This window comes from Terrapene carolina, unplaced genomic scaffold, assembly GCF_002925995.2.
Source record: "Terrapene carolina triunguis isolate 2854851 unplaced genomic scaffold, T_m_triunguis-2.0 Scaffold66, whole genome shotgun sequence".
NCBI classification, from domain to species: domain Eukaryota; kingdom Metazoa; phylum Chordata; order Testudines; family Emydidae; genus Terrapene; species Terrapene triunguis.
Window position 1 is genome coordinate 26,909,450 of NW_020664417.1, and position 16,251 is coordinate 26,925,700.

Here is a 16,251-nt window from a genome sequence, read left to right on the forward strand (position 1 = left end):
TACACAGGTTGGCTGGTCTCCCAGTGTCACAATGACAGAGGTGAAAAGTTCCATATCCCCTTTATTAATCTGCTGAGCCACACACTCCCACCTCCCCCAATAACATGTACTTTAAAAATCTTGTATAAATAAAATAAGTGATTTAAAACAGAAGATTTAATACAGGGCTGTATATGAAGAATATGTAGGTGAATCGGCTGAAAGTTACCACTTACACAATCTATGTTTAGGTTACAAAACTATATTGAAATATAGTGTTGAACTGGAATACACCTCTTTGATGTTTCGGGGATTATGGTTTTGTCTATGGGCTCAGTCTCTCAGATTTCTTTCCCTTTCTGAAGGATGTGAACAGAAGCTTGAAAGATGTTGTAAATAGATCTGACTATAAACATTTAACATGTTTTTTTCTTATGTGACATGCATGTTTGCTATGTTGCTGGAATGGTAAATGAAAACTAACAGAAGGCCATCTCTCTTTGGGGAGGAAGGAGAAAAGCACACAAATAGAAATATTTTCAAGTAAGCTTTTTCAGTCAAAAAATATCATTCCATTGAAACTGAAATATTTTGTTTTTGTTTTGTTTTTGATGGAATGTTTTCTGAAGTTCAGGGTGGACTCCCTGATCAATTCTACAGAAAGAGATGAATTGAAAACCTGACATTTTCAATTTAAAGACAGACATTTAATCAAAATTCTGTTTCTCAACCACTTTCAAAAGTATTATTTTTCTTGTTGAAATGTGGAACAAGAGCAAACTTCAAAAATCTCAAAATTCTTTGTGAAAAGAATCATCGGTCCCCAGCCAGCTCTACACAAAAGCTCTCCTCCACTACACGGGAACATTATGAGCCTCTTCCAGTTACTTTCATATCCCCTCTTATGGGGGATGGTACCAATTAATTTTTAAATAATATATGATCAGATATTAGTCATCCAAATAAAGGATAAATAATGCTGCCTTCGGCTGAATATTGCACAGGTAGGATTGCCTATTTTAGTTGGCTGTATTCCTGAAGATTTCATCAAATGACATAATCTTTAATTAAAGATTAATTTTTAATTCCTGGAAACTCCAGGCCAATCCTGGAGGATTGGCAACCAAACAAAAAGGTCATGTCCGGAGAAACCTGGAGGTATAGTAACCCTAGTCTCACTCATGATTTTTGAATGCTTGGGGTCAGCAATAAATGGCTTTGAGTTGCCTTGCTGGTCCTAGATGGCCATAGAGTCATTACAGTATGCGCTTGTCCAGCTCAGAGAATGTTGAGGGCTCCCAGATGGCTGGTGTGGAGACTAACTTTCATTCTGCTGGAACATTCCATGATAACGGGGATGAACTTGACTTTAAAAAATTATAAACAAATAGAATCCAGATAATAACCCTGCAAAAAAATTGCAATGTGTTGTAAATATTCATACACTCTGCATTAGAAACTTGAAAGTGTTTTATTTTAAGTGTAGTTTTATTATTTTTGTCGTAAATTGTAAAATATTCATTAGGTTTCAGACACTGGAAGTAATTGCTTGACATATCTGTATTCATAAGACCAAATTCATCCCTAGTGTAAAAACTCCTTTAAAGGCAAAGTAGTAATACCAGGGATTAATTTAGCTCAATGCCGCTATTGCTGCAAGATCCTGAGGATTTAACTCTAGTAGTGTTTATGTTACGTTTTTCTAATGTTAAAACACAGTAGCACAGAGCATTCCAAAGATATTTTATGGTCAGGACTATTTTGCCCATTGCCAGCTGTTTCCAGAAGCTTTTAGTTCCTTTTAAAAAGGCTAAGGGTGATGCTGAATAGTTTGACCTACATGCTGTATTTTATTTGGAGCTGCTTGTGAAACTATTAACAAACACTGGAAGTGTGTGAAAGTGGTAATAATTCCAGCACCCTGCTGTGCATGAGTTTAATTAAAACTCAAGTTGGCAGGCAGCACAGCAAGTTTGATAAATTGTCCTACATTATGATTCTTCAGTCAGCTTTTCCAGCAAAGACGACCATTTTCAGTAGGGAAAAAAAAAAACTTTTCTTCTTGTTTTTGACTACAAGACTTGGCCCTGCAAATTCTGTAACTGAGATTTCAGAATGGACGTTCAGAACAGAATTTATTTGATCTGTTCTGTTATTTAGCTAATTGATGTGTATGAATTGTTAATGGTTAGCTAATGTGCAATGTAAAAAATCATGTGCTGCATGTGAATTAAAATATTAAAATAAAACAGGATTTAATTTGAATATCAGTACAATGTGAATATTGGATGAAACTAAAATAAAAGATAGTGACAACATGACAACAAATACTGTCTGCTCTCTTCCCGGCCCTACTATACCAGTTTTGTCTTAGACATTATACTTAAAACAAAAAAGATTTACAGTATTTCATACACACTAAATCAGTACAAAAGAGCAACTTCTGTACAATACCACAATTATTAATACCCTAATCAAGATATAGGAGAGGACTGTAGAATATAGGATAGATATCTAACTATTCAACTGCATTTCAAGGAAGATACCCAAATACCATTGGTGCAGTCAGTCTACTTAAGGATGAATCTCATGAAATTAGAATTACTAATGCTAGACAAGAACAACAGTGCTTCTGGTCCTTCTTTCTTTAGTATTTGTCACTTAGTTTCTTATAGAATCAATGTGTGTTTCATCAGCTAATGGAAGCGTATGTGTGTTTAGGTGATAGCTGTATAATACATGGCAGAACCTTATGACAAATTGCAAGGTCATGTCATAAATAAAATGTCTGATGAATCTTTGACTGCCTCACCTGCCCTCTGCCCACTAATCAGGCACCTGAATCTTTTTCTAAAATCCCACACCCCTGAGTTGCTTCAAACAGCCACCATTTTCTTAATAACAGCCTGCTAGATAAATGTTTTCTCTGCCTTCCACAAAATGTGCAATTGCTCCCCAATTGCTCGTCTGAGTCCTGGGATGAACAAAATTTGATCCTGGGCCAGGGACAGCTTTTCTGTGCATAAAAATGTCATGATTTTAAATCTGGTCTATTACAACGTGGGACCAGTCATCCAAGTACGCTTTCTTTGGAGTTGGAAATGGATCCCTCTGTTAGACCAAGGGCCTCCACACTTCTTGGCATTTAACCTGAGAAGAAAAGAGAGAGCCATCACGCTGTGGAGCAATCTGCCAATGAATCAAAAATGGACAAGGGGATTAAACGCTGAGCACATGTAAAGCCCAGTTGTGGGGAGATGCTTATTGTGTTGTATTTACCTCTGACAGAGACATGAAGTCTTTTGTTCCCTTTATACTTTAACAACGTTATATAACTTACTTATATAACTCTTTATAGACAGTAACTCCTCACTTAACATCGTAGTTATGTTCCTGAAAAATGCAACTTTAAGTGAAACGATGTTAAACGAATCCAATTTTCCCATAAGATTTAATGTAAATGCGGGGGATTAGGTTCCAAAGAAATTTTTTGGGGGGCAGAGAAAAGGCATTATATACTGTACTGTACTGTGGTTGGGTAGTGCCCCTGGCTTATCCCACACAGGCACAGCCCACTGCAGGCAAGGACACTAGGAAGCACCTTCGCAGCAACAGCAGCAGCTTCCCCAGAGAAGAACAGGCACCGACTTTGCCAGGAATGCTCCAGGCCCGCCTCTCCCTGTCCCCGCTCCACTCCAGGCCCACCTCTTCCCACTCCACCTCCTCTCGTAGCATGCCGCATCCCCACTCCTTCCCCCCGCCCCTCCCGAAAGTCCTACGCGCCGCCTAACAGCAGTTTGGGAGGGAGGGGGAGGAGGGAGATGCGGCACTTCCCCGCTCCTGCCCCTCCCTCCTAGCGCTTTGTGCTTTGGACTTTCTGGGAGCGAGGGGGAGGAGTGGAGACATGGCGCTTCCCCGCTCATCCCCCTCCCTCCCAGCACTTCGCACTTAGGACTTTCTGGGAGGGAAGGGGAGGAGTGGAGACGCAGCCCAGAAAGTCCTAAGCCCTGCCAAACAGCAGTTTGGCGGTGGGGGAAGCGCTGGGAGGGAGGGGAAGGAGGCGGAGAAGAGGAACTTGTGCAATGCTCCCTTGTAAAGTCACTGCTCTTCCACAGAATCTTACAAGCAGTGGACAGAGCAGGCAGCCAAACAACATTATAAAGGAGCATTGCACAATTTTAAACGTGCATGCTCCCTAATTGAGAAGCAACATAACTTTGAAACAACATTAAGCGGGCGGACAATAGGTGAGGAGTTACTGTATATGTGTGTGTGTGTGTGTGTGTGTGTGTGTGTATATATAACTATATCCCAATAAAGAACTTTGATTGAGTGATGGATTTTGGGACAAAGGCATTTAGTATGTTGGAGATGGAATTAACGCAGAACCAAAATAATTTGAAAAGAGTTTGAGAAACAGTTTTGGCCAGAGATCACAAATATAGAGCGGTGTGGAGTTTTCTGCTTTATTGTCGTACCTTCTTTGTTCAAGGGGAATAAGAACTATTTACACATTGTCTCTTGGGTCTATGTTGTGTCTTTTTTCTAATGATATTTTAACCGACCCCAGGAATCCAAACTCTTCTTGACAACAATACACTCACCAACCCAACACTGTCTCAATCATTTTCCTAAATTTACAAAAACACTTCTGAATACCTTGATTTGTCGATTCTTGTGATTACTCTCATTATTGTCATTCTTACTCGATTAAGTGTAGACTTTCTAAATGCCATTATAATAGCTCTCATCTTTCCTGATTTATGTAAAAAATAACCCCATTACAAACAGCAGATTCAGCAAGTTACCATCCCATATCTAACCTTCCATTCTTGTTGATTGTAATTTGGAAAATGAAGTTACCTGGTATAGCAAGAGCTATAGTTCTGGAACGGCTCTTAGCATGGTAAAGTTTTATGTTGCTGTGTGATTTGAATTCCCCTAAATTTTTTCTCTGTGATCTCTTGATATCTGTCATCCACATTTAACCATAATATACCAATAGTTTTCCTGGATAATCTGAATGGTTTGTTCACTGTGGCTTCAAAATAGTAATGAGCCTGAAATCCAAATACCTCCTTCCCCCAAATTTCAGTGGTACTTTGATTCAAAGCCCTGGATGTGAAGTTACCACAATCGTTTTGAATCTGGGTTAGGTCCAAAACTGGAAAGGATCTAGCTTCCATATTCAGTTCATATGCAGCTAAATATGGGAGAAATTTAATCAGAATGGCTGGTCTCATGAGATTTTCCTCTATCATAAGACAATAGCCTTGTAAAAACAGATCACAAAAATTCAACATTTTTTAATACGAACATGAAACTTAGCCTGGTTCAGCTTTGAACCTGAATTTCAAAACATACCCTTATCTGAATCAAAACAAAGCATCCTTGGCCCATCTCCACTTTAAAATAGTTTAAATCCTATTTTTTTCAGTATATACAATTTTCATTACTGAGGGCATGATCTAGAGAGATATTTAGCATTCCTGCTGCCTATTGAAATCAGCAATGCTGAAGCTGAGACCCTAAGAAGATACTTCTGAGTTTCAGTGCAAATGTTATGTGGCATTTTCCACAGTTCCGTTTCAAAACCCGTTGGCTTGTCCCTTCAATATATAGTGCTCTTTATCAGCACCCTTTAGTGTAGTTACAGGCTCTAAAATTACATGGATGCAAATTATACACATATTTCTCTGCCTTTTCTGTTTTATGAATGTTGCATGCTTTGTAACTTTCATCCTGGCTTAGTAATACCCAAAGATATATGTTGTGGTTAAAAACAACTAGAAAGATCATTACTGTTAGTACACATTTGATTAATGCTCTACCATTTTACATAAAAATGTGAATGCTTAGACCAATATAAAATCTGCAACCATGCCATCCTGGGTTGTTATCACCTCATTTCTCACAAAATATTGTTGCCTATGGGCCTGGACCAAATCCCATTGAAGTCACTGGAAAGACTACTGTTAACTTAATGAGCATGGGATCATTCCTTATGTGAATTGGGAGACTTGTGGGGAAAATCTAGAGTCTTCAAGAAGTACTGTTTGTTATTCACTATGAGACATTCTTCTAAGACAGTACTGAATAAGTATCCAGCACAGTGATAGGGAGCATTGTGCTCCTGGAGGTGCTCTTTTCCAGGTGAGATGTAAAACCAAGGCCCTGATCACTTGTCTTGAGGAAAGCTTTCATGTCACTTTTCTCAAGAGTGGGAATGTTACACCTAGCATCTTGTCTTATTTCAGTTTACAAGTTCTTATAAACACCTACCTGCATTCTCCTTGAACTTTAATTTGAATAATACAGAGTATTATTCTTCACTCAAGGTCTAAAGCTGTTGAACAATGTTGCTTTGCACTGTTACATAGTTGTTGTGTTCCAGCTCAGAAATGGTTGCTGAAGTTACTTCTGTATATATAGGGGTGTGTGTGTGTGTGTGTGTGTGTGTATATATATATATATATATATATATACACACACATACATACATACCCATATATATATATATATATATATATAGGTAAATCACTTGAGAACCTCTCAGGATTGCATTTTAATAGATACACATATAAGATATTATTTATTATTTATTAAAAATAAGCTTTTTTCTAAAAACATTTTATTTTTATTCAAGAATCTGTATATACTGTGCCTAACCTTTAGGTACAAACCAACTGGTAGTTGGGTAAACTGGACTTTTCCATTATGAATGGAACATTGAATTAAGAAAATAATGGCTATTGTTACTCATCTGGCTAGTGCTCCACTTATTGGGCTGTATAAGAGAACTGTAGAAAGAACACAACTTAACTATGTAAATGATACTTTCTTCATAAACAGGGTCATTATACTTAATTGGGTGGCCTGAACTATATTGAGGACAGCAATCTTCTCGATGTTTAGAAATATGGTTGTTGGCCAATTTTCCTTGTAATTCAGCAACATTGTTTTTTGGCAGCTAGACAGTGATTGTTTGCAGTGTGTACTCTCTTCTCTTGAAATGATGGTGTCATCGCCACTTGTTTCCAGGCCACTGAAACAAACAGAAGCACTCAGGTTACATTTAAAATGACTCCCTAGAGGAAGCAGAGGGAAGAGAGAGAGAGAAAGTGATGCAAGGTGATTTCTCTACCTGTATTGCTACTAGAATGCTCCTGGACTTTACAGTCCTGTGAATGAGGGACCATGCCAGAGGTGAAAGTAAGCCGGTACGGCATACCGGCAAGAGCCAGTATGCTGTACCTGACACCTTAAAATAAGGATAGTGTCTGTGCACAGATACCTATCAGGCCATGGTTCAAAGAGCAGGAATTCTTGTATACAGAATTCATGTTGTAAGCGCCATTCTAAACAATTCATTGTGTATCTTTAGTTGATATTTTCTTGGATTTGGGAGATATTTTCTTGGATTTGTCATATGTATTTATTCAAATCTGTAGTTTGTCAGAATTAGTATCCGTATTCACCTTCTATGACGCTAATACATAAATGGTAATCAACACAATGTAAATCCATCTAATGGACCATAGATATTTGCAGTATTCCTGGGTAAGACATTGTCAATTACTCCTTTCATTTATTCCACATCATAGGAGATGTGCTGGTGCCCCATTGTCTCAAAATCTTGCTTTGCCAGAAGTACAGCCAATAGAACCTATTTTAGAATTGGCTCAGGAAAATTATGCCATCTGAACTGGACTCCCCAAAATGATGCATCTGTAATCTGTGGGCCAGTACTATAATTAATCATTTCTGAAAGTGCTTGAAGAACCTCTTCTTAATGGTGTGTAAAAAGATCAGACTCCCACAACATAAACTTTAAATGACCACCATGTGATTTATATCTCTGCCACGCTGACTTAGTGCTTCTATTAAATATAGTTATTTACACAGGGTGTGTATCTATGATTGGGAAAAACAGTATGGCTAAAATAAAAGCTATCCCACATTTTGTTCCGAAACTTGAACCAAATTAAATCAGATCAATTGTTTGAAGTTCAGAAAAGTTTGGCTAACTTTTTCCTATTCATTTGTTTGTTTTAAAATGTTTCCATGCCTCTTCACTGCTAGTGGAAACCAGGACCAGAAGAGCCATAAGAAAAGCCCAGTATTTTCAATCAGTTGACACCAGAACTCTTAGGAAATGAGGGCTGTACCAATGCAAAGTAATATGTATGGGAGCCCATCTGACTTCCTTTTTATCTGTGACTGGATCCCTCCTCTTTTATTACACCACACTCATGCATGGCTGCCTTTTGACTGTCTATAAACATTCCATACACATACGCACTCCACAGTTGGCTGCTTGCCATTTGGCAAATTTTCTCAAACACTGTCAAATGGGATAAAAGCATATCTCCCTGTTTGGCCTTAAGAAGTAGAGAGGCACACAGCTTCCTCGATGTAGTTGGGAATCTGGCCCTATGTCTTTGCTGGCTTAGAAGAGGGCAGGGAGTTAGGGTTGTTTGTATATTTTAACACCAGAACAAATGGTTTTCAACAATATTTCAAAGTATCCAACTAACTGGTTAATTTACCAAGTGTTCCTATACTGGTACTGCTGAATTTAGGAAGCCAAAGAGTGAAAAGTGTTTACTTAGTACAGCTGTGCTTGTAACAGGATGGCCAGTCCCTTTAAGTGCCAGGAGGCCTGGGGCTAGCACTCTTCCATTAGCCCCATCTGTGCCGTAACTAGCTGCCTGCCTGCTTAAGGGACAGGACTAATTGGGGTCAGGTGATGGCCTGGGGCGGGGGAGAAAGAACACTGGGCCTCATAAAAGGGCAGAGAACAGTGTATAGAGGAGGAAATGTAAGAAGCAAGTTGGACTCTTGGGAAATGCCCTAGAGTAGGGTCTGGAAGAAGTGGTGCAGTTGAGCAAAGCAGCCTGGGAGTTAGAGTTCTGTCCCAGAGCAGAGAAGACTAAAAGTAGCTGAAGGAGGCCGAGAGTGTGCGAGGGGCTGCAGGGAAGCTGTCTTGGAGTCAGCACTCTATCCCAAGGCAGAGAGACTTAAGGGAAGCATAGAAGGGGCTGAGAACTGAGCCTAGAGGGTAGGATGAAGAGTAGCTCAAGGGGGGGGGGTGGAAGAACCTTTTGTTTGTTTAGACTTTTATTACCCCAGAAAAGGATTGAACGCTGAGAGTGACCTATCCAGAGGGCTGAGTCACATGAATCCCTGGAAGAGGTAGAAAACCCTGGTAAGAAGAAGCTGATGCAGGTGTGCTGCAGGGAAAAATGCCTGTGACAGTGCACCAGAAATATGCAAAATTGACATACTTCTTTAAAATCATCTACAAAAAGATCCTTTTCATCTCCATCTCAATTATCCCTTCTCTGGGTAAAAATACAGTCCACTAATAGCAGCAGATTCCAGTCCTGTATAGTAGGCTCAACCACCCTCATTTAAGACCCTGATCTTGCAAATAAAAGTCAATGGAGTCTCTCCATTTAGAGGAATGGGCTAAAATATAGTAGTAATAAGGGAAGCCTCACTACAACCTTAATTAGGGGACAGGAATTATGGCCTCCTAGAGACAGATTTTCAAAAGAGCTCTGCTCCTCTTCAGGCACCTTCAGAAGTGGTCGGATTGGATGTGGAACCCTTTGGAAAATCTTGCCAGTGATGTTTTTCTGCTTCTTATCCAGTCAATGCTCAGTTTGGCAACCAAGTGCTTAGGGGTGATTACAAATAAGGTTCAACAGATAGTCCTGTTTGATCTCCTAGCGCAACGTAAATCATTCAGGTAAAAGGCCACTAGCCATTATCACCTAATGGTGGTTATATCCTGATCTGAAGAAATGCATCCCCCCATCCACAGTCCTCTGAACCACAACATAAATCCCCACACAGCACCTACTCCCAAAAGCCTGTCCCTACATTGAGGGTTCGTCTATACTTACCTCCAGGTCCGGTGGTAAGCAATTGATCTTCAGGGATCGATTTATCGCGTCTTGTCTAGACATGATAAATCGATCCCTGATCGATCCCGGAAGTGCTCGCCGTCGACGCCGGTACTCCTGCTCCGCGAGAGGAGTACGCGGAGTCGATGGGGCAGCCTGCCTGCCGCGTGTGGACCCGCGGTAAGTTCGAACTAAGATAGTTCGACTTCAGCTACGTGAATAACGTAGCTGAAGTTGCGTATCTTAGTTCGAAGTGGGGGGTTAGTGTGGACCAGCCCTGAGAGAAATATCATGGAGCACCCCTGGTGGCCCAGGAAACATTTATAACACATAATGATCACTAACCTCTACCGACCATGGAGGAAGCCAGTCTGATCCTCACCTATAAGTTTATTAATATTTATAAAAGTCATGCAGCTAGCCAACACTTCAATCCACTTGTAATCCACATCCTAAAATGAAATGGTGCCTGGCATTTCTCCCTGGTGCTCTGTGATCTATTATAACTGGGTTATTCCTTGTTTTCCAAGCATGGAAACATTTTAATTTTTTTTAACTCTCTTCCTAGCTTAACAGTGCAGTGCCAGTTAGTGAAGCTGTTCAGAGACCTGAGTGCCTCTCTAACTTGCCAGTATTTCACTTCTGCTTGAAGTGGCAGGAGATTCCTCTAGGCCTTTCCTTTCTCTGACTCAAGGCACGAGCCCTTCCCCTTGTTTTTATTATTAATATTTATTCATTTATTATTATTCTCCCTCTTCTTGGTGTCCCCCTGGTATACAGAGGATTTTTGAGAATAGTTGTCTGCAGGAAAATGGGATTTGAAGAGAAAACGTGGTCATGTAGCAAGCCCAGTTAAGATCAAAAGAGCTCCTGACTGTGGCCCAAGTGCACAATAGAACACTGCTTTGCCTGCTTTACAGCAATGTGGCAGGCTAGCATTGTCCTATTTGGGGTAGAAGTTCAGCAGCAGGAGCTGACTTTGCAAAATCTCCAAGCCAGTATTCCCTGGCTACTTGGTCTCCAGACCCAGGTGAAACATGGCAGCCAGGGCTGACTCCAACAGCAGCAATGTTGAGGTCTTGCTTTGCCTTAAGTCTTTTTTGCCATTTTTTGTATAATAAATGAATAAGTGGATATAACATAATGGTAGCCTGGCTGGAAATGGCTAATCTTTACTAATATTTATTAATCATAATTTATAGTTTGTTTTCTCAGCTCAGGCAGTTTGCTAGGGTACTATAGAGGTAATTAGCAGAGCTGCTTGGGAATTTTATGACTAAACATTCTTTCATCGGAAAATATAGATTAAAAAAACTTTTCACAGAAATGTATCCGTTTCCACCAGACTTTTGTTCAGAAGGTTTCTCAGGTCCAGGATGGAATTTCTGGCCAAAACGAGCAAATGAAAAAATCCACTGTAGAATAGTTCAGTTATTAGGATACTCATGTGGGTCCTTCCTCTCTTGGATTTGGAACAGGGCCTTGAATTTAGTGCCCTAAGTTCTGGGCTCTACAGTTAGTTTCTCTCTCAATCTTTCCACTTGAGGCTGTTCACTTTGTATAAATAAGTAAACATTCATCAGGCCAGAAAGAGACTAACTCTATATCCCAATGGTTAGGGCACTCCACTGTCTGAATCAAGTAAAGAAGGGAGTTGAACCTGAGTCCCCCACATTCTAAGTGAGTGCCCTAATCACTGAGCTATTGGCTATCTTGAGGTCACACTCTCTCCTTTTAATTAAAATGTCATTCTATGTTGGAATGAAACATGTCAAAACATCAAAAACATTTATTAAATGGAATTCATCGTTTTTGGCCAGTAATCGGTTTTCTGAACAACTCCACCTGTTGGCACTGCATTGTGAAGCTAGAAAGATGGGGGAGGGGGGTTAAAAATAAAGCGCTTCCATGGTTGAAAGATGAGGAGGAATAACACAGATGCCCACTTCAGAGAAGAAAAAATTACATCTAGGTAAGTAAATTTTACCTCTGGTTTCTTTTCCCTTTTTCAATGTTACCAAACTAATGAATGTGGCCATGGCCCCTTGATTATAAAGCTTTATTAAATGCTTACACAATAAATGATATCAAGTATACACTAAATTATAAGATTCAGAAGGAAGAATGTCCATTCCTGGAGATTCATGACTCTTAGAATAAAACTGCAATTATTTGGCTAAGCATAATCATTGTAAACCTCATAACACAAGTGTTTCTGACAGTGAAGACATAGTTGCATTTACAAGTAATACTTTAAATTACCATTGACATTTCTGAATCACTAGTTGGTGGCTGCTATCTTGATAATTAGTGGCATCGTTTGGCAGACGTTAAAAGAGCTGCTCTTTTATTTCACTTTTATGTTCTTGACCTGCTGCTGCAGTGTATGCACAATAACTAGTTTCAGACTGTGGTGTTGAATGCTGCTTTAAATTGTATGGTGAACTTAGGTTATGCTTGTTGGTGTGAATAAGTCACATAACTTGTCCCCAAAAGTACTGCACATATAACTTTGACCTAGACACTGAGCAAAGAGAAATTAAGGCTGGATATCAGGAAACATTTCCTCATGACGCGGTATATTACAGTGTGGAACAGTCTTCCAAGAAAAATTGTGGAAGTCCCATCATATGAGTCGTTGAAACTAAACTGGACAAAGCACTTGAGAATATACTGTGGGGGGATAAGCCTGCACTGACAGAAAGAAGAACAGATGACCTCATAGGTCTCTTTTTACCTCTCATTTTTAGGATTCTGTTATATGATTAGCTTTGCTTGAGGGAAAATTGGGGTTTTACGCCTTTTTTTTCTTTGTCACAACAGTCACACCAAATTAGAAAGTGTGTGTGTGCGTTCGCAAAGGATTGTGCAACCAAATTTAATGAAGCTCCTGTTATCTATCATACCTGTGGGAAATGTTTTGAAGGTTTTTTTGTTTGTTTTTGTTTTGATATAACATGCCTTCTCTGATTTCTCATTAGGGGACAACAATGGATGGTCTCAACAATTTGATAAGTATTTTGCAAAATACAATGAAATGACTTCCTCGCATGCTTTTGAGGTAAAGACATCGGAGTGCTGTAAGTACTAACAGGAGTTATTCATGTGATTATTACAGTGAGTGCAACATACTTCCCTCTGGGAAATCTTCTTACAACATATTCAGATGCAATGTCATTCCATTTATAGTGAAATAGATTGAATATCTCATATAGTTTTGATGCATTTATGCAAATTTTAAGTCCATTAATAGTGACTTTCAGGCTACAGTGAAGTTGCTTTCTGAAAAAAGATTAATTCCTCTATTAGAAACATCACAGATACACCAATTATGAAGGCAATATATATTCTTAGAGAGACGCACAAAGTGGAATTACTTTTACCCCACATCTTTCAGAACAAAATGTTAAAAAAAAAAAAATCTCAGCCTAGCTTTCCTACAATTTTAAAAAATCCCCTCCTTCTGGGAGAGGGAGAAACCCAGATCCTACATGCTTCTTTTAAAATTTGTAAGCCATTCAGATACTGCAGAGAGCAAGAAGAGACAGATACAGGTTCCTAATATAATTTTGATTAGCAATTTGCTATGAAGTATTATCAGTAAATATGGCACCAAAATCGAAAAATCAGATCCAGATTTTGAACAAATTCAAATTTGGGAGTTTTTAGATCAGGTCTTTTGGGTTGTACCTATCGTTTTCTTGTGATAATTTCATTAACAGATGAAATCAGCCAATTGCGAGAGGTCCTGCTACTGTATTATCATACCTCATTCTGCACTAAATCCTTAGTGACTTCAGTGGGAGTTACATTCAATAAACTGAGGTAGTATATTGCCCATCATTCTTGCCAGTGGGGTCATGCTGTATTAGATAGGCCAGGGGTGGGCAAACTACGCCCCGCGGGCCACATCCGGCCCACAGGACCCTTCTGCCCGGTCCCCGAGCTCCTGGCCCAGGAGGTTCACCCCAGCCCCTCCCCCACTGTTCTCCCTCGCCCGCAGCCTCAACTCGCTCCCTACACTGCCGGCCGCAATGCTTTGGGCGGCGGGGCTGTGAGCTCCTGGGGCAGCACAGCTGCAGAGCCCAACCCGACTCGCTGATCTGTGCTGTGTGGTGGCGGTGGCGGCAGCGGTGGCGCAGCTGCAGCGCCGCCAGCCACCGGTGCCCCTGGCAGCGCGCTAAGGGGGCAGGCAGCGGGGGGGGGGTTGGATAGAGGGCAGGGGAGTTCGGGGTGGTGGTCGGGGGTGGGGGTGTGGATGGTGGTTGGGGGGGAAACAGAGGGTTGAATAGGGGCAGGGGGCAGTCAGGGGACAAGGAGAAGGGGTGGTTGGATGGGGCAGGGGTCCCGGGAAGGCCATCAGGAATGAGAGGAGGGATTGGATGGGGCGGCGGGTGTTTGGGGGCAATCAGGGGACAGGGAGCGGGGGGGTGTGGATGGGGCAGGGGTCCCAGAGGGACTGTCAGGGAACGGGGGGGTTGGATGGGGCAGGAGTCCCGGGGGGGCAGATAGGAGGTAGGGGCCGGGCCATGACCCCCTCCCCTAACCGGCCCTCCATACAATTTACAAAACCCGATGTGGCCCTCAGGCCAAAAAGTTTGCCCATCCCTGAGATAGGTTCATTCCTCACTATCTGCACTGTGCAGAGCTAGGATTAAGAGAAGACACAATAATTGAGTTTTGTATCACAGCCACAGAAGGAGGTATAGCAGGTAGTTTCACACCATGGGGAATGAAGAGGAGCAGATATGATTTTTTTTTTCCACAAGTACTCTGTCAAAAAAAAATTTGATTAACTTTTTCCACACTGGAAACTGTTGAAAAATAAAAGATCTATTATTGAGTGGCTCTGAACTGTACAATTCAATTCCTGCACCAAGAGGCTTGATCGCCTTCCCTCACTACAGTAATCACTACTCCTAATATCTTATCCTTTGGAAATGCTAACAGTTATAGAAGAATATAACAAAACAAAGAGAAATTATCAGGGTTGTAACTGTGCAAAGAATAGATGACGGTACAAACTACAGGTACTAAAAGGAAAAAGCATCTTGGTACTTAATTGAAAAGCCAGATGTGAAATATGCTGTAGAAAGATTGAGTAAAGATAAATTAAGATTCCTAAATGTGCATTTGATTCAGATTTGGTCTGCTCATTTGCAAGTAAAAGCTCACAATTCTTGTTCACAGATAATTCAACACTAAGTTAGGCCAGGTGTACGCTCAAAAGTTAGGTCGACCCAGCTACATCATTCAGGGGTGTGAAAAACCGACACCTCTGAGTGACGTAGTTATGCTGACTTAACCCCCAGTGTAGACAGCTCTGGTTGACAGAAGAATTCTTCCATCGACCTACCTACTGCCTCTCGGAGAGGTTGATTACCTACACCAGTGGTGGGCAACCTGTGGCCCTCAGCTCCCATTGACCGGGAACGGTGAACCGCGGCCACCAGGAGCAGCGGGAAGCCGTGCAAATGTAAACAAACTGTCTGACGGTCTGCCAGTGTATTACCCTGACGGGCCGCAGGTTGCCCACCGCTGACCTACACTGATGGGAGAACACCTCCCATCAGACTAGGAAGTATCTACACTGAAACACTACAGTGGTGCAGCTGCAGGGTGGCAGCTGTGCCACTGTAGCAATTCCAAGTGTAGACAAGCCCTTTGTGTCTGAGCTGGAAAAAAATGGAAAGGTTTGGCCATTCTTGTGAGGGACTATATTAATCTCATTGTTTGGGGCCAACATTTAAAAGGGAAATCTCTCTGTGAGAGCACAGTTGCATGTAAATCAGACAATGGCATGTGCAATTGTCAAACTGGTCCTTGAAATCACAATTCTGCAGCACAAATCACGTGCTTGCATTTTTGGGCTTGACCCTTAAGCCTCCATTTTTCAAAATGTAGCCATTTATGTGAAATTTAAAATATAGATAAAAAATCGGCTGTCTATTCTGTAAGTTTGCTAAATCTTCTCAAAATGTAAGTTTTTGTTCTTTTTTATACATCCAGTGCTTTCCATTACATGCTACAATAGTGTGCCATTAAACCTAACACCATGGGCAAGCTAACCCATCTTGTGATTGTGTGCAGTCATTTGTTAGAGCAAATGATAGAATTTTGTGAGTCAATATTTTTTAAAATATACATGCTCCAAGTACAATGTGTGCACAATCCTGTCTGTATTTATGTACACAATTACTAAATTTATGTACACAAGTGGATATTTAGATATTTAAATGCTTGTTCATGCATGTAGTTACATGTAGTTCATGCTTTAATATGGGCATGCAATGGTGCGCTTTTTTTTGCACATGGGCCAACACCTACTAGTACAACCACTGACATTTTGGTCCTTCATGTA

The 16,251-nt window shown here is 40.7% G+C and overlaps 1 protein-coding gene across 1 annotated transcript in view; it reads left to right on the forward strand.

Annotated features, from left to right (window-relative positions):
- The window catches only part of RXFP1 (relaxin family peptide receptor 1), an 80,671-nt gene that overhangs the window by 34,426 nt on the left and 29,994 nt on the right, over positions 1-16,251 (forward strand). Inside the window, exon 3 of the mRNA XM_026647869.2 lies at positions 12,872-12,970. Within this exon, the coding sequence (XP_026503654.1) occupies positions 12,872-12,970 (99 nt within the window). The remainder of the gene's footprint in view (positions 1-12,871; positions 12,971-16,251) is intronic.